This window comes from Emydura macquarii, unplaced genomic scaffold (assembly GCF_026122565.2).
Source record: "Emydura macquarii macquarii isolate MOO-44397 ecotype Brisbane River unplaced genomic scaffold, CSIRO-AGI_Emac_v2 contig_1551, whole genome shotgun sequence".
NCBI lineage: Eukaryota > Metazoa > Chordata > Testudines > Chelidae > Emydura > Emydura macquarii.
The window spans coordinates 14,967,054-14,992,884 of NW_027131688.1; the positions used below are offsets into that span (position 1 = coordinate 14,967,054).

Genomic DNA, 25,831 nt, shown 5'->3' on the forward strand with positions numbered 1-25,831 from the left:
GTTCTCTTAGATTTCAAACTGCAAATAGCTAAAGAAAAAAAAATACTTCAATTCAGCCAAATACATTTGATAAAATGAAATAAAAATACTAAAAAAAGGAAGATTCTCATTACACTTACACACAACAAATGTATTTAAACTTTTAAAGAGATACCATGGACTTCAAAATCATACAGTCGTAGCTAAAAAATAAAGTAATAATTAAAGTTATAGTAACTGTCAAAGCTGGCTACTTACCTGTAACTAGAGGTTCTTCGAGATGTGTAGTCCCTATCTGTATTCCACTGTGGGTTACGCATGTGCACCACGTGCCTGGAGCTGGAGAATTTGAAAGTAGCATCTGTTGGTCCACGCATGCACCCTGGTTCACCTCCTGTCTCTGACCAAGGGGATAAACGGCAGGGGTGGACCGGTCACCCCTCCAGTTCCTTCTCTACTGTGAATCAGATAAAATCCAAACCAGAGGGGAAGGAGGGTGGGTAGTGGAATTCAGATAGGGACCACAAAACTCAAAGAAACTCCAGTTACAGGTAAGTAACTGCCTCTTCTTCTTCTTTGAGTGATGGTCCCTATATTATTCCACTATGGATGATTAACCAGCACCACCTAACAAGGAGAAGAATGTGAGGATGTAGTCAGAAGGGCTGAGCGGAGTACCACTGTCCCAAAGAAGGCATCAACAGAAGAGTCCTGCACCTGGGCATAATGCCGGGAAAACGTGAATGGAACTCCACGTGGCCACTTTACAAATGTCCGAGCCGCACGCGGGAGGGGTTGGGGGGGGGTGGAGGACAACGATGGACGACGACAGGACGACGGACACACACATCCTGATGCTATAAGCGTTGCTTGTGCTCTGTTGGAATGAGCTTTTAGTTCCTTCAGTGGGGAAGGAAGGGTTGAGAGCTGATAGAGTAGAATGCAACCAGAGATCCATTTGGAGATTCTCTGGGTGGAGATTGTGTGCCCTCTGACTCTTTCTGCTATTGCAACAAACAGCCTGCGGGATTTCCTGATTCGTCTTGTTCTCTACAGGTAGAAAGCCAAGGCCCGTTGAACATGGAGGGAGTGGAGTCTTTGTTCTTCTGTGGAAGCATTATGTTTCAAGAAGAACACAGGTAAATTAATGGATTGGTTAATGTGGTTAATTGGTTAATGTGGAGTGTAGATGTAAAGAAGCCTTATTCTTATGGAATACAGTGTATGGAGGGTCTGCCATCATTGCTCCAAGTTCACCAATCCTTCTTGCTGATGTGATGACTACAGGAAAGGTGACTTTCATGGAAAAGAGGGACATGGAGCATATAGCTAAATACTCAAAGGGGGGGGGGGGTGGCTTGTAAGTATTGAGAGAATGAAGTTCACGTCCTACTGGGGCACAAGCTTCTGAGTAGTGGGAAGGTTCTTAGTAAGCCTTTCCAGAATCTATTAGTCAGTGGATATGTGAAGACACAGTAGCCCTGAAAAGGTGGATTGCTGCCAACTGTCAACATGACAGCTTGGGGAGTATATTGATTGCAGGCAAGCTTGAAGGCAATGAAGGTGGAGTCTTGTGAACGGGGTGACATAAGTGCACAAGGTCATGTGAATGAATAGGAACAGACATGTTTTGATCAGTACTTGAGGGCTGCTTGTGACATGAGCTATTATATTGTTCATAGCCTGGAACCTGTCTACGCACAGGTATGCTCTTGCAGCGATAGAATTTAGAGTTGCCCCAATGAAGTCCAGAGATTGCATAGGGGTGAGAACAGACTTTTAAATGTTTACGCTGACTCCCAGTGAAGAGAGGAGGTGTAGAATCATGAAAGTTGATGCAAAGGCCTCCTGGCAGGACACTGCAACAATGAACCAGTCATCGAGGTGCAGGAAGACAATGATGTCATGACATCTGACATGGGCCCTACAACTGAGAATATCATGGTATAGAATCTAGGGGCAGCTGCTATTCCAAAAGGGAGTATTTTAGTGAAAATGGTCAGAGCCTACCATAAACTTGGGAAAAAAACTGTGGGCGGTTTGAATATCTACGTGAAAGTACGCGTCCTTCATATCAAGAGCCATGAACCACATGCCCTTTTCTAAAGATGGAATTACTGCTGTCAATCTGACCCTGTGAAATCTGAGTTTGTGAATGAACCAGTTGAGGTGGCAGAGGTCAAGGACTGGGCTTCAACCACCCTTCTTTTTGGGTATTCAGATGCAGGTAGAGTAAAACCTTTTCTCTTATTAATGTGGAGGAAAGTGTTCTATTGCTCCTCACAGAGGTAGAGAGAGTTCACCTCGTGTGAAAATACTCTTGTGAGAGTCGTCCCTGAAGGGGGATGGGTAGAAGGGTTTCAGGGGAGGTAAGAATTAAAACTCTATCATATAGACAGAGTGGGTGATATTTAGCACCCAACTTGTCTGTCGTTATCGCACTCCAGCTGTTGAAAGATGTTAGATGACCCCCGAATGGTGTGCTGGGGTTGGAAGGTTTTGGGCTTAGTGGTTTTGCAGCTCTCAAGCTCCATCAAACCAGAGGCTGAGAATGAGATGCCAGGCCAGTTGTGGAGGATGTAGAGAAGCAGGATTTTTGAACCCTCTGTCTCTTACATGGTGGTTCATAGGGCCTCTGATAGAAGAAATGCTGAGCTGTATACCTTGATTTGAGGGGCAGGTGTGTATATCCCATGATTGGAGGGTAGCCCTGGAGTCCCCTTCAGAGTATGCAGGGACTCATCCATCCTTTGTTTGAAGTGTTGGATTAATTGCAGGAGAGGTCCTCAATGGTATTCAGGACCTCCCTAGGGAACCCTGATGCATGGAGCCATGATTGCCTGCACATGACAACGGCAATTGCCACAGCTCTAGAGGAGGTACAGCGGCATCAACTGTCAACTGGAGGGTGGTCCTGGCTATCAGTTTGCTTTCATCTATCAGACCTTGGAAACGAGCTTTGCCCTGTTGCAGAAGGCTGTGAGTAAACTCCACAAACTTGGCATAGTTCAAGATATCATATTTAGCCAGTAATGCCTGGTAATTGGCTATCCAGTACTGGAGGCTGGATGATGAGAAGACCTTTCTTCCCAGTAGATCCAAGCATTTACCCTCTTTGCCCATGGGAGTAGACCTGTGATGTTCTCACCATCTGGTCCTTTCAGAATCAACATGGACCACTAGTGAATTGGGAGCTGGGCAAGAAAACAAAAATTCTTCACCATTGGCTGACACAGAACAACGGTTCTCCACCCCTTTGGGCGTAGAAGCACAGGTGACAGGGATGTGTCTAACTGTCCTAGATGGCTCCAGTATAGCTTCATTAACAGAGGGAGCTATTTTGTTAGGTCTGGAGGTGTGCAGGATGTCTAACAGTTTGTGTTGGAGGTCCTGGATCTCAAGAGAATCTGAAGCTCTCCAGCAACTCTGCAGAGAAAGTCCTAGAATCACCTGAAGTCATAAGGGTGTAGAGAATGCAGAAGTCACCGTTTCATCCAAGGATGATGATGACAATCTTGCTGGTTCTGCAGGAATAGAAGCATAATATTCTTCCTCTTCTGTCAGATCTGAAGGTAGATCTGAGTGTCCCCTTAGAGGGGAAGCCAAAGGTGACTCCCTAGCAGATCAGATCAACTCTGCAGTGGGGTACTGGTCCCAATGCCCCCAATATGGTCAGAAGGAGGGGTCCATAGGTGCTCGCAGGGGCCCTTATGGCATGGGGTACCAGCAGCTCTAAGTTAGAAGAGGCGGAGGTTGGTTTTCAGCCTGTGTGGGTCTTTTGGATGGTGGAGGATAAGCATGGTAAGAGAAGAGTGGTTCACCTGATGGCTCCAAATCTCCTGAGGAGAAGGCTGATTCCAGCTCCAGTGGTGGTACCGTAGGTGCCATTGGAGGGGAGCTGAATTCTGCATATGGGGGGTTGCGAGGCTCCATCCTGCAGTGGATTCTCTCAGATAAGATGTTATCTCCCTGGCAACAGAGGGTCCCAATAGAGGAGAGGATTCTGAATCTGGGAGAGTAACTATGTCTTGTGGGGCAGCAACAGATTCAGACCTCCCTGGTGTGAGTGGGGACTTTGCGTGTCCGAGTCGTCGGAGCCAGCAAGAAGGTAATATCCAGAGTTGGCGGTGATTGGTCCTCATCGATGCCCAGGGTTTGTGAGGAGCCGAGGATGACAGTATCAACAGGACACAGTCTGGAACTGATGAAGCCCAACGCTTGTGGGCTTTCTTGCTGTGCCTCTGGAACTTAGGAGGTCCTAAGTCCTCATAGGCTCAGCTGGTAGGCTTGCTTACAGTCAAGTCCAACTTCTTTGAAGTGGACTTTGAGGAACACTTAGTCTTATGCTGATAAGAGTGCTTCCTAGCTTCCTGACAAAGCTCTGTAATGAAGTCTGTGGGGATGGATTCTTCTGCATCAGAGTCGCACTTCGCAGCAGGAGGCACACTCCTTGCTGAATCAGGCTGATGTACAGGGGGGGGCGATTCCCCATCCTGGGTCCAAGTGGGGCTTCATGGCTTTCTCCATGAGGTATTTGCGAAGACGAAGTTCCTGCCCTTTTCAGGTACAGCTGGGGAACGATCATCAGATACTGCACCTCAGCACAATGTGAGCCTCCCCAAGGCAGTACAGGCAACATTGGTGGTCATCGCTGACTGAGAAGATTCACGGGCAGGAAGCACAGAATTTGAAGCCTGTGGTCCTGGGCATACTCTGGTACCCACATGGAATACGGGGGTGGAGATAGTGGTGTTCCCCCCTAGAAATTAACCTAAGACTAAAACTATTAGAACTGTTAAACTGCTAAAACTATTAAAACTGTTAACTATTTGCAATTAAGTTGATTATTGTTTGTAGGACGAAGTCAAAGCTACAGACACTAAAGTTTCTGACCCAGACCAGGGAGCAGTCAGAAGGAACTGGAGAGGTGATCAGACTGTACCTCTCTTTATCCCCTCCATCAGAGACATGAGGTAAACCAGGGCACATGCGTGAACCAATGGACACTACTTTCAAATTCTAGCTCCAGGTGCAGGGTGCACATGCATTGCTCACAGTGGAATCCAACAGGGACCATCACTCGAAGAAGAACAAAGTTTTTCTCTAATCTGTGTTTCCAGTTTTGTTAATTTCGCTCATTTAACAAGTGTGCATAGCCAGTTTCATTATTTCCTCTGTATAATTGGTAGTCAGTCAGTTTCCCAGGATGAACAATATAAACAGGGGTCAGAAAGAAAAATAACATTCTAAAAAACAAGCAAATGTTATTCTAAAACCACAAAAATTGGTAGGAAAACTCAGGGGCAGGTGTAGTAGCTTAAACAACTTGTAAGTCACTGTTTGAAAACAACTTGATTTTAAGTTGAGGATGCTTCTTTAATGAGCAGAATCATTTTCAGACAAACTAGGTATTGAGTGACAGGCATCCAATTCATTAGTTTGCTGTCAATATTTAAAACAAATAAAATGAGTAAAAGGGTTAGATTCCATATAAACATTGTTTTCTTTTCTTTTCTTGCTTCTGCTGCCAATATCACCTGACACTCTTCAAGCAGAAATTTAAAATTACTTCTTCAAATTCAAACTTCATATCTACATCTCCATCTTCTATAAATTTCAATATCTCATAAATGCCGTGGGTAACACTGTAGTTAGTTAAAGCTGTGTGGGGACTTCCATTACAAATCCACATTTAGGTTCAGAGGACCCTGGCTCTGCAGTAAAATTTTATTTCTGAAAGAAAACTTGGTATATAAAGTCAAAGTCAGGAGAAAAAGCATTTTAAAAAATGGAGTTCAAGAATACAGGAGTTCTGGGTGGTTACAAAACACTCTGTGTACTCTTGTAATTTAAGCACTGAAATCTTTCAGGCAATGATTTTGGCACACTATTTCTTAACCGATTGACACAAACCTTCTAAAATGATGTTAAAATGTATATTGTAGCCAAAATTTGTCACTATCCATTATTGGAAAATTGTATTGTTTTATTTAAACTTGATATTGTGTAATGATCTAATATGATTTTTCACCAAAAAATACTACCAGAAAAATACACAAAACAAGCTATTTAAAAAAAATGTTAATACTAAAGAGGTACAGACTTGCACCACACCTGCTGATTCAACTGGCCTTTAAACTTGAGAAAATTTGTAATTGGATCTGGATTTTGAGGCCAGGGCCTGCTACTAACGATAAGCAAAGCTAATGAAAATGAAGAAATTCCCAATTACCATAAATCTGACTGCCGGCACTCACACCTAAAAAGGATTCCTCAACAACTGCTTTAACATGTCAAGGGTAAGGAGGTTAACTAGGAATTGCTTTGTTATGTACTAGCTCTCCCTTCTGCAACATTCGCTGAGCGAGATTCTGATCTCCTTCCAGCCAGTATAAACCCAGAGTGAAGTCAATGGAATCATTCCACATTTATACTACGGGAACAGAGATCAGCATCTGGCTCACTGGATGTATTGTTTGGTAAGTGATTATTTCTATGATATTTGTCTTAGTTATTTACATTAGATTTTTGCCCATCCCTGTTAAGCAGCCTTTTGGCCAGGACTGCCAAAATAGACCTGACTAGAGTTTAATTTTGCCTATGCAGATTAATTTTTTCATTGCACTTAATTTGTAATGACAGAAAAGTTCAGGAAGACAACTAGCGCACTACAGACAACATTTGCCTTCAGGAGTCAGGTAAGTAAAGGAACATTTTGCTCTAGAAATCACATATCACAATGGAGTTTCATTATCTATTCAATAAGAGGTTGCTTGTTAGGTATCTTGGGTTTCAGAATTAACGCTATAACAAATATTTTGTGGGGGTTTTATAATTTGTGAAGGGATGGGCACCTACCACTGAAATTGATTAATGGTTTTAAATTTAACTGAAAGTCATTTTCCCATCAATTTGGCTTTTTAAATAGTAGCAGTCAGTTTCTCAATCTACATGTTAACCTCCAGAAAACATAAAAAGCCTTACTACAAGAACAATGTAGGACACTATACAGATAATACAAACTTTTTTTATTCAACTAACAGTGTTTAATCTGCCAGCAAAATCACCATTACTTTATTCTAAGGGTGCAAATTTTGCTCAAACAGTGGCAAATTATTTTAGATTAAGTGCCATATTATTTTACCCATAAAACTGTATCACTGACATTTTCTTCTGAGGATAGCATGTTTTAAATGGTGAGGGCCTTTTTTGTCAGACCAGCTGAACTCTAAAGGAAGTAAAATGATCACTAAATAACACCAAAAACTGCAAGGGAAGTGGGCTTTGTGCAACATACTCCTTCATTAGGACAAATGCCAGTTATTCGTCTAAAACAAGTGATATTGATGATCCTCATAAGGCCAGTAATAGCCTCATTTGTCAGGTGACCACTAATTAGACTTTTCCCCCCCAATACCCAATACAATTCCAAAAGAATAGCACAGCTTCAAAATCTAAAACAAGCAAAACAGGTTGATCAAAAAAAACAAACAAACATAATAAAAGGGTATAATAAATAGCTCCATAGTCTATAAGGAATTACATGTGTGGGCTTGTGTTTGTACACAACACACGAGCAAGAGATCATATATAATACCAGTCCACAACATTAAGTTTTTAATACCATGAATTTGAGATGACTACATGAGTTGCGAGCAGCAGATCCATGAGTGAGTTATGCTGGGCATCCCACATGAGTGCCTATAAAACCTTTATACGAAACCACAACATGCATTCTACCAAAAAAAATTAGAAATTTTCAAGAGTTTTAAAAGAATTTTATTGATAATGTTTCATATCCCTTTATCTATAAAGTCAGGCTGCCCTAGTACCAATCAATTAATTTTTTAGGTTTTATAGTCAGAGAAAAATTACAACTAATGCATTTTAGAAAACTCTAAAAATGACCTAAAAGCTTTTCCATATATGTCATAATTTTAAAATCAGATTTCTCCAAATAATCACAACTAGAAGCAAATGACCAGCATTTTGGCCACTAATCCTTCTCTGCAGGACTACTAGCCTCTGAAACCTTCAGCTCAAACAGGTGCCTTCTTATCCCCTCCCTACCCCTCTCTTTTTTAAAATCAGTCTTAAAATTGTTTCCATTCCTCCCACCCCCAGATACGGAATTTTCCCCCAAGACTACACTGACCCATAGGCCCAGATGGCCAATATTCATTCCTGGATGGATATCTCACAACCCAAAAGTGCTAGAAATGAGTGCTAGACATCTCTGTAAAGAGAATACTCCATCAAGTTTTCCAAACGGCATTTATTTTTTTAGTTTTGGTAGGTTTTAAGATATCATACCTTACCATCAAAATATTATTGTGATGAATGTGCTGCGCAGTCAACACAGGGCAGTGTGTTGAATTTGCTAAGGGTGAATCTGCTTGTTGTTCTCTTGGCTCCTGAATGGATCATGACAGGTCAGCCAGAAAGGGAAGATCAATAACAATTTGGAGAACAGCTGGAGACCTGGAGGAACATGCACAAAAGCAGCTGTTCCTTGTGGTTGTTCAGGGTTATTGAATGGGCATATAAAGTTGCCTTCATACGGTTATGTTTATCTCAGTTTAAGAATAACAGGACGCATGTAATATTGTAAATAAGTACATGTACATACTGTAAATAAGCAAGTTGTACTATACCTGACTTCATAACATCAATTTCTCTTCAACAACTGAAAGTGACGTGCTGCAAGTTTCCAAAGGTTCAATATTGTGTACTAATCTATTTTAGGTACATTAAGGGTTTCTCTCTTCTCTAAGGCCTGTACAGTTGGATTTATGGTACTAAGGGAGTTTAGTTCTTGCAGGCAAAGTGATGAAAAAAAAGTACATGTACATGTCTAAGATAGTTTTCCTGTAAAATATGTAGCATACACAGAATACACGCAGGTGTGGCATAGTAAAAACATTTAACAACACTCATTTGGGATGACCTGCATAATTAATTCATGGATTCGCCACGCATGAGCAACATAATCCCAGCACATTTTTAAAACCTTTATATTCTATGCCACAACATCATGCATAGATAGCACTTATACAGAATACAACTGCAAAGTGTGTCTGTGCACGTGTGTACATTATAGATGGCGTAGGTAGCAATTCCTTTAGTTAAGGCTGCATGACACTTTCCATTGTAAGATCTTGTTTTCTTTTGCTTATACCTTTGCCAAACTTTACCATTTGGGCTGAAATTTTCCAAGCCAGGTGTCTTCCTTAGGCTAAGATTTCTTAGAAAATTTCAGCAAAAACAATTTTGCCATTTCTCAGGAGCATAGGAAAAAACATTGATTTGCCCATATTAAAACATTTTTTACAATCATTTCATTGAGAAGCTATAACACCTTCATGCTTTGGAGAAGGGACTTGAAATTTGGCAGAGAGGTTGTCCTGTTGTCAAGAGAGTGACTTTTTGCTGTCTGTGAAAACTACACAAATTTGGCCAAGTTATGAGCCAGTGAAAATGAGCCAGTTTGCACATGCTCAGTAAAGATAAGTTAGAGTTTGGCAGACAGGTACCTCAAAGATTGTCTGCACTGAGCATGCGGGGCTAATCAGGACATTCACAGCAGTTGCTCCTCCTAGCAGCCAGGGACTGTTGTAACACCAAGCACAGGAATGGAGACTGTTTCTCCTGTAGATTCAATGTTCTCCTATTGACTTCCAAGCAGTGAGCAGGAGGAGGAACTAACTTGATTAGAATTCAGAGGAGTGAGCAGTTAGGCCTGGGACATGGAGCTGATGGTAAGGAAGAAGACCGGGATTCAGACAAGGGTATGCCAAAGGACGTCAGAAGATGAAAACCTAGCACCGCTATCAGTTATTCCCTGATGTCAAGAGGCAGAAGCCTGTACTGTGGATATAAAGTTCTGAATGCTGCTGGTGAACCATGTGGAAATCAAAATGGTTCCACATGATGACATTTCTGTTTTTTTCAGGTTTTTTTCTTTAAAAATATCACACACAAAATACTACATTTAAAAGAATGTTAAAGTCAAGCACTCAAAAGTTAGGAAATGATAGAATGATAGCCTTAAAACTTTAATTTGGCCCCTTTGTGTGTATGCATTATGATGCAGTCTTTAATTAGATGATGACAATTATTTTTTTCTATTCAGTGCACAGGATGAACCATCAGGGAATGACTCTGGGTTGCACAGAGAAGGAAGCTATGATCAACAGGATCCCTTCTTTATTTGTTGCAGAAATTGGAAGGTGTGCAGTAAATAATGCAGAGAACTGCAAGAAGAGAAAAAATCATTTCATGGATAAGGTATTTGAACGCTGCCCTGGAGAACTAGATTCTATTCCTGCCTCTGCCACAGAAATCCTGTGTGAAGCTGGGCAGTCACTCAACCAAACTTTTCACAAGTGGTTATTGACTTTTTGGATGCCCAACTTGAGACACCTGTTGCCTGATTTGCAGAAGTGCTGAGCACTTACAGCTGCAATAGAAGTCAATGAGAGCTCTGCTCTGAACATATAAAAGTGCTATAAATGCTAAATTCTCTGAAAAAAAAATCAAGCCATGGGCATCTTAAATTGGGCATCCAAAATTACTGGATACTTTTGACCTTAATCTCTCTGTGTCTCCGTTCATCATCTGTAAAATGGGAATTCCACCGCCTTGCCTCACAGCAGTTTTGTGGAGATTAATTAATTAATCCCTTTGTGAAGCACGCTGATACTAAGGGATGAGCACCACAGAAAGCCTCTGGAGAAAATTAATAATTCTACGTTCAGAGCAGAGTTTGAATGGTGTACAGTAAATAAGGCATGGAACCATACATGGAACAATGAGGATAAATCATGATACTGAATAAGCGGTTCACTGAGTAAACACCATCCTTCCTGCGTACTGAATAAGGCAGAGGTCCTGTGGAAAAAATGGTATGTGATCATGTAATTCTGGACTGTAACATTATGCACATACAGAAGGGGGCCGAATTAATGTTGCCCATGCAATACGTATTTATAATTACATTCAAAAGGTGCATTAACATAATGTGAAGGTTGCACAGACAAGCACTCGAACATTTGGAAATGCAGGACTAAGTTTCCATATGAAACCTTAACGTTCTTTTAATGCAATTTTTTTGTATGTTTCATATATATAAAATATACATGTATACAGAGCCCTGCACTGATATAAAATGTGTATCTACATCCGATCCGTGATCCGCAAACATGGTCCACAGATATAAAGTGAATATCTGCATATTTGCAGGGCTCTATATATAAAATTTGGATCCGCATACATCCGCCATCCGTGAACATGGTCAATGGATATAAAGCGGATATCTGCAGATTCACAGGGCTATACATACAGACACACATAGCATACAAACACAAATACATACACTAATGGTATAAAACATACACTTCTATGCAATTCCAGACAACCACTAGAGTAAGTATATATTTGTGAATAATTTGTGTGTAAAAGAAAAAAAAAGTGCATACACACTGTCATGTAAAATCTATTCATAGTTCTCTGAAAGTGTGTAGCTATTATCAGATTTGATGCTCACAAAATACCAGTACAGACCAACATCACAAAGCCTATTTCTGAATATCTGTCTTTTGCTTCAAATAGTAATTTAGTAAGATTTTAGAATATCTACCTTAAAGCTTGCAATGAATATTCTTCACTTCATGCTATCTGGGGGAGTTCAATACTGAGGTTGAGGGAATTGGTGTTAGCTGATAATTTATTAATAATATGATGCATGGTATTACCACTACCACTGAGAACTCCTGGTTACCTCTTAATTGCAGTTGCTATGAATCTACAAAACAAAGCACTGCAATTTTAATGTTGATCCTATGTGATAGTTTCACCATTTTTTTTTCATCAATGCATCACTTTTAACTATCACAATGCTCAGTTACATGGCAAAAGCGACCTAAAGTTCCTTAGTGATGAGATTTTATTAGCTTTAAAGCTGGCTTTTATCCTACAAAAAATACAGACAAATATTCTAAAATTATTCCATCCTGTTTCACAAGGAAAAAAGCACACTGAGTTTATGTCTACTTTACATTCTGAATGCTAAAATTTGAATTGCTCTGGTTATACTTTCCTACATATTTTGATGACACTAATTTGACTTCACTTAACTGTAAGTGAAAATTCGAGTTGTATTGGTCTTAGAAGTAGTATCCTCTGGTGACGTCTACTAGAAAATACAAACCCAAGGCTACATTTAGTCCGCTTATTCCAGGGCTCATTTTGGCCCCCAATATGTAACTGGCATTGTATGGGGATCTAAAGTGTCCACAGTAAAGAAGAAACTCACCATTCTAACTACTTCGGGGTAAGTCTGCTCTGTCAAACAGCCTCTGCTTATTGTAATGTAGTCCACCAGTTCATTAAGAGTGGAGCGCTTGTATTCTTTCATTTTAAGGTCTGATAGTGTGTCCATGAAGTCAAAAATTACACAGCACTGCTGAAGTTTCTTTAGGAACAGTTCAGGCTGCTCTGAAGATGGAACGTCTATGAAACAAGAAAGGAAATCTTTGTGAGTCCGGCATCTTTTTATATGAAACAGGAATTCTTTTTGAAGAGCAATTTCAAAAGAAAGCAGTGTTCCATACAGTTTTCATAAAACAGTGCTCAATCTAACCATTAAACCTTTTGTAGAAATTTCATGAGTATTTTAGTAGTTGAGATCTTGGATACCAAGTGTACTACTATATTTAATCATTTGCTTTTAAAAGTAAGATTTACCAGAAGTCCGAGACTTTGAAGAGGGTATAAATATACCTACATATAAGACCTAATCCTACAAGGTGCTACAAAAATCAAGTACCACTGATTTCACTGGAATCTGAGGATGCTCAGCACCTCACAGGATTAGAGCCGCAGTTATCTTATACTCTAAAGAAGGAAGAAAGAGCAGACAGAAATAATCAAGTTTTAGAATTATCTGAATTAATCTTTATATTTCAAAAAAAGTACTGTACCATACAGCAACACCATCTGAATAAATCTATTAAGACTGTGGCTTTCCAAACAAATCTTCACAGTCCCATTCATTTTTATTCCCATGTTGACACTTTCTGTAATAAAATCAATTGTAATTTTGCAGTAGACAATGAAGCTTTTCTATTATAGAATCCTGCCAAAGCAGCAGAACATACTATCCTTTACATATAGTTTATATGTGAACATTCTTTCTTCCCCCAAAGTAGAAAAGTATTCTTGGCTGATAAAGTAAAAGTATATATACTTGCTGCTTTTTTCTGTTTGGCCAGTCTTACTGAATCAGTTGCTTAGCAAAACTACATGAAGTAATAATGGACTCAATGGCACTACCATAAATCTGCTCAAACACTTGACAGTTTCTATTTTATTCACAGTGGCAGGTTAGATACCCTATTAAACATTATTTCAAAATAATATGTAGAAAATTTAGTTTATCCAGTTTTCATGTACATAGAGGCTAATGATAATAGATAAATTATAGAGAGGGACCTTGATCTTAATTAAACAGAAAAGATGCCAACCAACTAGGAGGGTACCTCCTCACCTCCCACTACAACTTTTTTTCAAGAAATTGCAGTTTAGCTCAAGAGGTTTACACAGCACTATGAACTAGAATAAAATGATCTTAAAAGAAATGCTACAAATAAAACATGCAAGCTTATTCTATTCAGCTTTCACCTAGAAACAGTACAACACTCCATAAATTTGTAACATATACTGTTTTTAATAATCTGCAAAAGATCAACTATATCACACTTTCTTCTCAAAATACAAGTCATACAATCTTTCACATATTTCACATTTCTTAAACATGTGATGCACAAATGTAAAGAAAGACAGTATTTGGCCTACTGGTATGGTATGGTTTGGTTTTTTAATCTTCAGGGCATTGCATTTATCAGGTTAAAGAATACTTGGAAAACACAGGAATTTGATAAAAGAGTAGTTTATTTTGGAGTAAAGCACATTAATCCAAGATTTAAATTAAAATTATATATAGCTATGTCTAATTTCAAATTTAAAACACCTTGTGAATTATACAAAAGTAAATCCTTGCATAACAAAACAGATTAATCTGGACTCTTCCTCAAAAAATTAGAGTCGTATTCATATTAATAGACTAAAGGACTCCCCAATTTTATTTTATTTTAAAGTATTGAGTAAAAGATGATTCCTGATCCACTACACATTCATTATTGTGCATTGGCATAATCTTAAAAAAAAAAGTCAGTGAAGATATTGGATTGCTGTAGAAACAATGAATATCTAATCATAGCCATATGGCTCACATTCTGCACTAAAATATATAAATCTGACATGGCAAAACTCAATAACCTCTGCAATTTCTTTCTGTATGAGCAGCGCTTCTGAGACAACTATAGATTCCATCAGATCCTCAACCTACTATACTTGCCCTAGGCGCTGGAACTATGGGTGCTGGGGATGCTGCCCCACCCTATGGCTTGAAATGGTTTCCATCTTATACAAGGTTTATAGTTTGGTTCAGTGGCTCTCAGGACCCTCACTATAAAAACTGTTCCAGCACCGTTGGTACTTGCTACATAGAATAACCCCCGTTGTGGCCAAGATGAGTTGTAGATAGTTGGCTTTATTCCAGATCTCAATTTTTGCCAGACATTTACAGAGCTCTGTAACAGCCTTGTCTGAGTCAAAGGAGAAGATGCCAGATAGGCATCAGCAATGTACTAATGATACTACAATTTATATTGTGTTCTAATTCCATACAATACACTCGCAGAGGCGCTGTACAAATGTTGAACAGAAGATGTGACAGATTGGAGTCCTGCAGATATCCACAAATAAGAACCTTTGAGATGAAGCAGCCACCCATCACCACCTTCTGAAAACTATCAGAAAGTAATGAGCTGAATACCATTTTAAAGCTATTCCATCCATCTTGACCAAGTTACACAGCTGCATCAGCAAATGCTGAAATCTGGTAACAAGGGATATCAATAAAGACATTAAAAGTTCTCTCAATTAAAATCTTGGGGAGAAAATAAATTATTTTTTCCAAAGCAGAAACTACAAAGAATTCTAGATTATTCCATGCAAGACACACTGTACCAGCAAACACACTAAAACTAAGTTATTATACACCTGTTGTAGCCAGTACACAAATTATGAAAACTTTTCTTGATCTAGTTGTCCTTCTTTAAGAAGCAAATCATCATTTAAGCAATGAATTAGAACAACAATCAGTTCCTGGGGAAAAACTGAATGCAACACAGTTTTGAAATTGATCTTGGCAGTTCTGTTGGGAAAGGAATGCTAAACTCTCTAAGGATAAAGGTAACAAAGGACTTTAGGAAGCAGGATGTGCTCAGCACAAGAGGAAATGGGTCAGCAGAAATCAACAAATCAATTGTTCTGTAGCCCCACGCTATTTTGCGCTGCAAGTCTTTCATCATCTCCTCTCCAGTCCATCCCTTACAAAGATTAAAAGATTATACAGCAGTATCTTTGGACGTCTCTTCACAGACAGCAATCTTTTAAAGAACTGACCTCTCATGATGGAAAACTGAACTGCAGTAGTGGGAACTGGTAACACAAAATAACTTGAACTGTCGGTTTCTCTCTGCTCATAATCTTATAGCCTCTCTCTACCAATGGACCTGAAAATCCAGTTTACTATTACTGTCAGTCTACCGCACTGAAAGGGTGATCACATATTAATTGTTTGCACTAAAAATAAGGTAAAACTACATACCGATTTTTAGTTATGAAACTAGATGTTTACTTGGGGCACATGGGCAGGCATAGCCACATACCTTAGAAAAATCAATATTGCACACCAAAGTGGTAACAGATTTCTCAAGATACACAGCAATGATCATCTCATAGTAAGACGAAAGGCATATATTAGACTCAATAGGATCTAACTGGTGTTAACAATACCTGCAGTATACCAAGGAAATCAAAAAGATCTGAAAAAAGAGCAGGTAAAGTTGAGAAAGTCAAAGAATAAATCATGACAACTAAGAACAGAAATCACTTCCTCTATAGTCAAGTTGCAATTTCCAGCAAGAAAAAAAATTAACTTGCATAATTAATTGATAAGATGCAGAATGAGATGAATTAACATAATTTAATTTGTACCCAATAGGTGAAAGTCCAATTGTTTTCAGTGAATTTTACAATGTTTTTATTTTTTATAAATAATCACTGTCAAGCTTTTACATCTCAAACTTTAGTTATACTGAATATTACAGGTTTTTATTTATTTGCATATTTATAAAGATCAGGGTACTTGCAAAGGTGAGATGTTTGCTGTAACAGACTAGTATAAAACAACCAACTATAACATTTGAAAACCCATACAAATAAAGTGGGAATGCATGACATTACTAGTATATTTAAAGGACACCAGTTTTCTTTTTAGTTTAAAAAAAAAAAAAAAAAAAAAAAAAAAAATCCTTTGGGTGGTTGTGGGAATCCTCACTTTCAAACCTTTAAAGAAAACTACCTTTGAGGGCTGAAAAGCTTGACAGTTTCCCGTTTAGCTATTTTAAATACAGAGAATATTTTCATATCAGATTTCCAAATAAATTAAATTCACAAAAGTATATAAATAATCAGTAGCCTGTAACAAAAATTAGTATTACATACCGTTATAATCAAATCAAAACAGAGTATTATAATAGAAAACATTAGGCAACCTTATGTGTAGTTCTCATTTGCACTCCTGGAATAGTAACTCCAAAATGTTTTAAATATTTCAGTGATGTTACCTTCTAATTGCTTTTCTCTAACTAAATAATCCTAATACCAATCTGCATACTCCTTTCCATTTGTCACTTCTGTTAGCCTACACTATATTCTTGTAAATTTAACTTTCTTCAAAAATAGGTCATCAGGATAGGACATTATACTATTATTGTAGACACATGAACTCTTTATAAAATATACTGTAGTACAACACCTTTGTATTTACATAATATGATACCCTTGACACAAAACATATATTTTATTAACAAATTAAAATTAATTCTTGAGGATTAGGTCCAAGAATGAGTTTGTGCACTAGCTGTTCTCTTTCAGAGAATTGGCTTCAAATCTTTCTTAAGGTCACAAATGAAAGTGAGTTACGGTGATGCTAGTCATCATTTTACAAATTACAAAACCACCACACAATTTGGGACAGATTGGCGATCTCTACTCAATACAGGCCTGGGAATAGAACAAACAAAAGAATTGCAGATTACAAATGGCATGTTTGGAACATGTTCAGTAAAAACTGAAAAATGTCCACCTATACTATTCTTGCTCCAAATCAATGCTATCAGTACTACACTGATGCTCAAAATGTTTTAAAGGCAGCTATTACTTTCACTACTTTCATTACTTGGATCAATTAGCTTTGAAGTACTGCATGAACAATAAATATCACCTTCTTGTACCTTAGAAATTATATGTGATACATTGTTAAATTTGAAAAAAATACATACACAAATTGAATGCAAAACAAGATCTATAGCCAGGAAGAAAACAGAACTAGCAATTAACAGATGTTTTTACCTGCATTAGCTGTCAGAATTTATTTATGCATGCCAAACACAAGAGAACTCTGCACTCACATATTTTCCCCAGAAGGTGAAATCATTTCAGCATCATATTGTTGAGAGTAAAAAACAAGATTTATTCCATATAGATATTCCAGATTCAGTGCAAACCATTTATTCCTGCATCTACTTAAAATCCTACGTCCTGCAGGAATTTTATATTTTGGGGATTAAGGTATTTCTCACTAAATGCATATTCTCATTGGGATAAATTAATCAAACTATTTTATAATGCTGATTCTTGTCAGTCATGCTTTTCACATTGGCGCTGTTGTTATGCAAGTATTTAGTCATAGGATTATACATTCCAGACATTAAAAATTAATATATTGAAATAAATTTAGACAACTATATGGCTATAGAAATCATAAAGCACTACACAGAAGTGTTAAAATTATTTAAAGCTGAATAATCAAGTGCAGTGCTATTCTGAAAAGTGACTCTAACAATGACATTGCACGTACATTTTGCATCTTAGTGATGTCCAGATTAAATATGCTCAATTTTTATGTGAAAAGGTATTTTGCTAACAGCCCTGCAAACTTCAGGGATCTAAAAGTCCAGGTGGGTTCTTCCTTTCTTGTGTCACTGTCAAATTACACCATCATTTATACACCTTTACATGATCATTTTTGCAAATGGGTTTGCTCTGACGTAGCCAACTGGCCCTGTAACTGGAACTTCCAAAACAATTCTATTGTTGACATGCAAGAAAGAACAGAATCTAGCATATCCTCATTTAGTTTTGTACCAAATAAACACAGAAAGCAGACCCGTTATGTAAAAAAGTACATGTTCATAAAGACACTTTTCAAAATAAAATTTTACTCAAAACGTGAGACAAAGTATGTATATTTTCTCGCTCTATTACACTCATACACACTCCTGAAAAGTAATCTGCCTGATTACTTTCATTTAATTTTCATAACTATCTGTCAATATTATGAATGCTTGATGGAGTGAGTAATCCCTCATCTATAATAGGCTGCTTTTTCAAAGCTGTCCCCAACCCTTGCTCTCTCTATTTAACCATTATACAAGCAGGACAGTGTTTTAAGTACTGTAAGCAAAAAATATAGGGTTTAACTGGCACCCACATACTCACGTACATACAACCTTTCCAGACTACCGAACCCCTTTCAGGAGTCTGATTTGTCTTGCATACCCCCAACTTTCACCTCCCTTAAGAATAACTTGCTTACAAAAATCAGACATAAAAATACAGAAGTGTCACAGCACACTATTACTGAAAAATTTGTTTACTTTCTCATTTTTACCATATCGTTATAAAATAAATCAATAGGAATATAAATACTGATACTTACATTTCAGTGGATAGTATATAGAGCAGTATAAACAAGTCATTGTCTGTATGAAATTTTAATTTCTACTGATTTTGCTAGTGCTTTTTACACAGCCTGTTGTAAAATAAGGCAAGACCTCTGCGTATTCTGGTTGAGACACCTTGCTCTAGAACAGTGGTTTTCAACCTGGAGGTTTGCAGACTATGTCTAAGATTTCCAAACGGGTCCATACTTCCATTTGAAATTTTTTAGGGGTCCTCAAATGAAAAAGATTGAAAACCACTGCCCTAGAACATATTCCACCACCGCTACTTGGCCTCTCAGATGATCAGTACTGAATTTCAGGACTGCATATCAGAAAGTTGGTTCTCCTGAGCACAGTGCTCTCTCTTATCACTCTGCAGGGTCTTCATCTTGAAAATAAGATGAGGCAATGGTTAGGATTCCAAGTTAGTGTTGGGACTGTGACCCCTTCTCTCCCATGATTTGCTGAAGCCTCCTGAAACTGTTGTCCAATTTCCCACTAAACTTTGCTTTGCAGATATGAGACGATTACTTAGAAAGCAGTATAGCTGTAATATTTTATTTGAATGCTGTGAGTGCACGCTGGATAGAACTGCATACAAAATAGGATGGCAAGTGTTCAATTTGCATTGCTGCTATTCTCTAATGTAGACAGAAGTAAAATAAAAGCCAACATTCATTTATAGAACATTTGAAAATTTTTAATGAAAATGAATCAATAAAGGAATCAAGTCACTCCATATTCCCACGTCACATTGGGGGCTTATCTACACAAGGAAGTTAGCATGTGGTAAACTAGGGTGTGAATTTAAAATGCACTAGGCTACTCTGCACTAACTCCCCATACGGACATTGTTATAGTGCACTCAGAGCCCCCTGTACGAGGTCTAGCTTAATAAACAGTAAGCTAAACCGCCCGAGGGCATTCTTGGTACTCAGTAATAGTGTCCACATGGGGATTTAGTCTGCGCTAGTAGCTAGTCAGTGTGTACTAATTACTGTGGGTTATTACCCCATGTAGGTAAGTCCAAGGATAGCTACTAAAACTGACTAACACAGAACTGTACTCCATAGGAATTCTGCCAATACAGAATACATTTAATTCTGCCAACTGAGGCTCCTCAGGAGATGTCACCCTACATGACTGTCACCAGTCTAAAAAAAAAGAACACAGTAGATAAACATGGAGCTAAACAATGTTCCAGAAGCCATGATTAGGGATAGTTATGTTAAAGAAAGAAACCTGGAAAAATATACTCGGATTTCTGAAGCACCAGTAACTCACTCCTTGCCTTACCCCTCAGAGTCCATTCCATTCCAACTGTCAGTGTCTCAGTCCCTAAGAAGCAGTTACTAACCCTCTGTAACTTTGTTCTTCAAGACGTGTTGCTCATGTCCATTCCAAGTAGGTGTATGTGCGCCACATGCACAGTTGCCAGAAGACTTTTCCCCTAGTGGTATCCATAGGTTTGGCTCTGGTGCCCTCTGGAGTAGTCCTCATGACACTGTACATAGGGCCCTGCCGACCCCCCACCTCTTCAGTTCCTTCTTGCTGGCTGACTCCAACAGAGGGGTAGGCTGGTGGGTCTTGGAATGGATATGAGCAACACATCTTGAAGAAGAGTTACAGAAGGTTAGTATCTGTTTTTATTCCTTCAAGGTATTGCTCATGTCAATTCCAAGTAGGTGATTCCCAAGCTGGTCCATTGGAGGAGGGGTCAGAGTTCAAAGACCCACAGATTATAATACTGCTCTGCCAAAAGCAGCAGCATCACTGGCGTGCTGTGTAATAACACAGAGTGCAGCGAATGTGTGAACAGATGACCACGTTGCTGCTCTACAAATGGCCCAGAAAGGGACTTGGGCCAGAAATGTCACCAAAGATACCTGTGCCCTTGAGGAATGAGCTGTCAATGCAGGGGCAGACACTCTTGCCAAGTCGTAACACACCCAGATACATGATGTGATCCATAAAGAAATTCTTTGAGAAGAAACAGGGAGACCTTTCATCCTATCTGCTACTGCTATGAAGAGCTGTTGTTTTCCTGAATGGTTTTGTCCTCTCGATATAGATGGTCAAGGCCCGCCATGACATCCAGAGAATGCAGCATGCACTCCCCACTGTTGGCATGTGGTTTCGGACAGAAGAGCAAGAGGAATATGTCCTGATTTGCATGGAATTGAGAAACCATCTTTGAAAGGAAGGCTCGATGAGGGTCCTATCCTTGAAGAAAGTTGTTTAAGGAGGCTCCAATGCGAGAGTTCAGTCATCCTCCTAGCCAAAATTATGGCCACCAGGATAGATAGAGGAGCAAGCATGTTGCTAGGGGCTCAAATGATGGTCCCATCAGCCTTCACAGCACAAGCTTAAGGTCCCATTGGGGAATCAGCTGATGCATATGAGGGTATAGCCTGTCTAGGCCCTTAAGGAAACGCCCAATCACGGGGTTAGTGAAGACTGAACGGGGTTCCCCAGGGGTGAAAAGCCGAAATGGTGGCCAGGTGGACCTTAATTGACAATAGTAACAGACCCTGTTGTTTCAGATGTACCAAAAAGTCCAAGATAGAGGGTATCGAAAACAGCATAGGTGGGATGACCTTCTGAGCCGCCCAAATAGAAAAACTTTTCCACTTAGCTAGGTAAGTGGCCCTTGTGGAAGGTTTACTGCTGCCTAGGAGGACCTCTCTAACTGGTTCCGAGCATGCTAGTTTCCAAAGGTTCAGCCATGGAGCCTCCACGCCCTGAGGTAAAGAGACTCAAGGTTGGGGTGTCAAAGGTTGCTGTGGTCTTGGGTGATCAGGTCCCAAACTAGAGGCAGAGTGATTGGGGCTTCCACTGAGAGGAAGAGAAGCATGGTGTACCAGTGCTGACAGGGTCATGCTGGGGCTATCAGAATCAAGAAGGATCCTTCCCTACTGATCTTCAACAGAACCTTGTGAACGAGCAGGATAGACAGGAACGCACAGAACAGTTGACCCGTCCACGGATGAAAATACATCCGTGATTGATCCTGGACTGTGATTCTAGAAGGAGCAGAACTGCAGGTACTTCCTGTTGAGCTTTGTTCTGAAAAAGTCTATGCAGGGAACTCCCCACTGTTGGAAGATGTTGCTCACCACATCCGAGCGAATAGACCACTCATAACTGAGAAAGAATCTGCTGAGGCTGTCGGCCAACTCGTTCTGAGCTCCAGGAAGGTAGGATGCCTCCAGGTGTATTGACTGAATGATGCAAAAATCCAATAGTCTAAGAGCTTCCTGGTACAGGGGAGAAGAGTGTGCTCCACCCTGTCTGTTTATATAAAATGTCACTGTTATATTGTCTGTCATGACTGATCCAAGTCCATCTGGAAGGCAAGTGTGTAAGGCCTAACAGGCTAGCTGTACTGCTCTCTCAGCTCTCTTACATTGATGTGGAGTAGGAGTTCTGCATTAGGCCAAATGCTGAGGCGTCATCACTAAACACGGTGAGGGGTGAGGTGCGGAGAAAGGTACTCCTACCATGCACGGGTTGAGCCACCAATCTCAATCACTGAGGGGGGAAGTAAGACTACTCTGTCTATGTGGTCCCAAGCCAGATGCTACACTGAGACTAGCCATGCCTGAAGTGGCCTGAGACATAATCTCACATGCTGAATTACATGTGCATGCTGCCATGTGCCCCAACAGCTTCAGGCAATTTCGAGCCATGGTGGTGAAGTACCGCTTTAAGTTCTCTATGATGTCACATAGGAAAAGAAAATGAGAGTCCTGGAGAAACGCCCTACCCTGAACCAAGTCTAACACCGTCCTAATAAATTCTATCCTCTGAGCAGACATGAGAGTCGATTTCTGCTTGTTGACCAATAGCCCCAGACTGTCGAACATTGACCATATCAGGGTCACATCTGCCTCCACCTGCACCTTGGTGCATCCCTTGACTAGCCAGTCATCGAGGTAAGGATACAGTTGTACCTTCCAATTCCTCAAGAACATGGCAACTACTGCCACGCACATGGCGAATACACGAGGGGTTCCAGACAGGCCAAAAGGTAGGACTGTGAACTTGTAGTGAATCTGACTGACTACGAATCAGAGGACTCCCGTGACTTGGGAGGATGGCCACACTGAAGTACATGTTCTTGAAAAGTTGAGGGCCCATACCAATCTCCTGGATCCAGAGAGAAATAATGGAGGCCAAAGAGACTATGTGGAATCTCAGTTTCTTCATGAATTCACTGAAGTTTTGCAGGTCGAGGATGGGCCTGAGCCTGCCTTTGGCTTTCAGGATTAGGAAATATCAGGAATAAAATCCCTTTCCCCTTAGCTCCCAAGAAATCTCCTCCACCACTCTCATTCTTATAAGAGCTTGCACCCCTTGTAGCAGAAGTTGCTCATGAGAGGGGTCCCTGAAGAGGGACAGAGAGCATGGGGGTTGGGTAGGAGGCAAGGAAGAAAATTGGAGACAGCAAGCCAGTTCCACTGTGCATATTACCCAGCAGTTTGATGTGATCTGGGCCCACGTGTGGTAGAAATGGGATAGGCGGCCCGAAAATAAAAGGGGTGGTGGACCAGAGTCTCTGATTGGTGCACTGTCTTCGGGCACACCCCCAAAAGTTTTGTTTGGGACCGGAGGATTGTCTCATGGTTCCAGGCCCTTGACTGGAGGAAGGCTAAGCAGGCCTCCTCTTTCCATTATAGTCCTGCCTCGGAGAATTTTGATAAAAATGAGGCAGGGGTTGAGGTTTGAAGTGTCTCCTTTGAGGTGCCGGAGTGTGAAGGCTGTGATATAGCAAGGGCAGAGGGTAGCAGGAGAGTATGCGAAGGGAGATATTATAAGCCCCAGAATGATCAGGGCTTTATTCCCTGCATCTTAGCCAGAGTCAGGAGAGGACAATCAGGAGCAGCTGAGGCCAATTAAGGTCCAGCCAGCTGCCTGTTAAAAGCCCACTGCTCCAGAGAAACAGGGCACAAACTGGAGGAAGTAGGTGTGCTGTGCTGTGCTGAGCAGAGCGGAGCAGACTGGAGAGTACTGGAAGTGTGGAAGGACGGAGGAGTCCCAAGAGAGGTACTGAGCCCAGGAAAGGGGAGACCTTGCCCCTGGCCAGACTGAAACCTTTCCCTAGGCACAGGGGCCTGGATCAGGAAGCCCAGCTTGGGGCAACATGGAAAACAGGGCCTGAGAGGCCAGAAGGACTGAGGGGGGGGGGGAAGTAGCCCAGGGGAAAAGACTGTAGCTGCAAATACAGTGCCAGCAGCCCACAGCTGCTACTCACAGGGCCCCTGGGCTGGGACCCAGAGGAGCGGGTGGGCCCGGGTCCCTACCCCACTCCCCTGGGAAGACAGGGTGACGGGCAACTTCCTGGCCCACTACGAGGAGTAAGCACGAGACCCACTAGAGGGAAGCCAGCCGTCTGCCACAAGGCCCAGAGACTTCAAGGTACCCCAAGAGTCCTTAACACTGTGAAGTTTGGAATCCGTCTGTTCAGAGAACAGAGCTGGTCCCTCAAAAGGGAGGTCTTGAATAGTTTGTTGGATCTCATGAGGGAAGTCTGAAGTCATGAGGGAAGTCTGAAGTCTAGCCAGGAACTTCTTCACATCGCTACACCAGATGACATGGTACGGGTTGCTGCATCTGCCACATTGAGTGCTGCGTGAAGTGAGGCCTTCGTCACAGCCTTACCCTCCTCTACTAGGGCTGTGAATTCCAGCTTGGAGTCTGGTGGTATTGATTCTGTGAATTTGGACATGGACCCCCAAGAGTTAAAAGTATATCTACTTAGGATCTCTTGTTGAAGCGTCCCAGTAGAGTACACCTTTCTACCAAAAAGATCCAACTTCTTAGCGTCTTTGGCCTTTGGTATAGGGTCTTGCTGACTCTGCCTCTCACGCTCTTTAGCCATTACAATGATCTGGTGGAGGATGAGTGTAAAAGTACTCATGATCCTTGGAGGGCACGAAGTACTTTCTCTCCACTTTCTATGCCGTGGCAGGCAAAGAGGCTGGAGTTTGCCAGAATGACTTCGTAGTATTGCGTATGGCTTTTAATAAAGGCAAAGCAACTCTAGAGGGAACCTCCCGGGCTAAAATGTCAACCATGGGGTCTGCACTGCCCGAGACCTCGTCTATTTGGAGCCCCATATTCTGTGCCACCCCGCGCAACAGCTCGTGGTGAGCCCTGCTGTCATCCACAGTAGGCACAGCCACTGCTTCATTCGGGGACGAAGAAGCAGCAACTCTGACGGGCACTGATGCGGTACCAGTTCCTCATCCTCGGTGCCGGAGTCCAGGTCCTGCTTGGTGCCAGGCTCAACATCAGGTTCGGGCCTGCGGTTCGGTGCCACGTTCAATGCTACATGGTATTTTCCCAACTGCTTCCTTATCACTGCTGTATGCTTTTATCATTCTTCTGACCTCCTGCTAAAAGCTTCTTTGAGCCAGAACAACGTGATTACATGGTGACAGGATGTTCTTTAAAGCCTCCAAGTTAATTTTGGTTTATGATCTGTTTTGATGAATCTTTGACTCTACAAAATCAGATCTATGCACTTGAAGCGTCAATATTGAGGGGTTTTTTTTAAAGCTTTGATACTTGACTTTGAAACTTGACACATTGTCAACCTGAGTATTGGTCTTGAGCTACTGTTTCAACTCTTGTTAGATAGGTACCCATACCACCTATTTTCTTGCAGCAAGGCTAATCCTGCAACAGATGAAGGATGACTCCAACTTTGTCTCAGAAAAAAGCATGCACAAAGTCCTTGTGCTGTAATTTGATAGCAAATATGGCAATTAAGATCAGAGGGACTGGCAGCTGGAGTGGAACATGAATAATGGAGAGGAGGGATGCTCATGCTCAACCAGTACCCTAGAAGGCCAGAAATGTAAGAGCTGGAGGGGAGGAATGTCAAGCAAGTTTGACACCTTCAGACTACTACAGCAAAAAGTACAACAGCCTGT

General features: G+C 40.7%; 1 protein-coding gene across 3 annotated transcripts in view; it reads right to left on the reverse strand.

Annotated features, from left to right (window-relative positions):
* The window catches only part of PPP2R5E (protein phosphatase 2 regulatory subunit B'epsilon), a 108,469-nt gene that overhangs the window by 39,287 nt on the left and 43,351 nt on the right, over positions 1 to 25,831 (reverse strand). For all 3 annotated transcript variants that reach the window (XM_067554918.1, XM_067554917.1, XM_067554916.1), the window contains exon 3: positions 12,293 to 12,489. In XM_067554918.1, the coding sequence (XP_067411019.1) occupies positions 12,293 to 12,489 (197 nt within the window). The remainder of the gene's footprint in view (positions 1 to 12,292; positions 12,490 to 25,831) is intronic.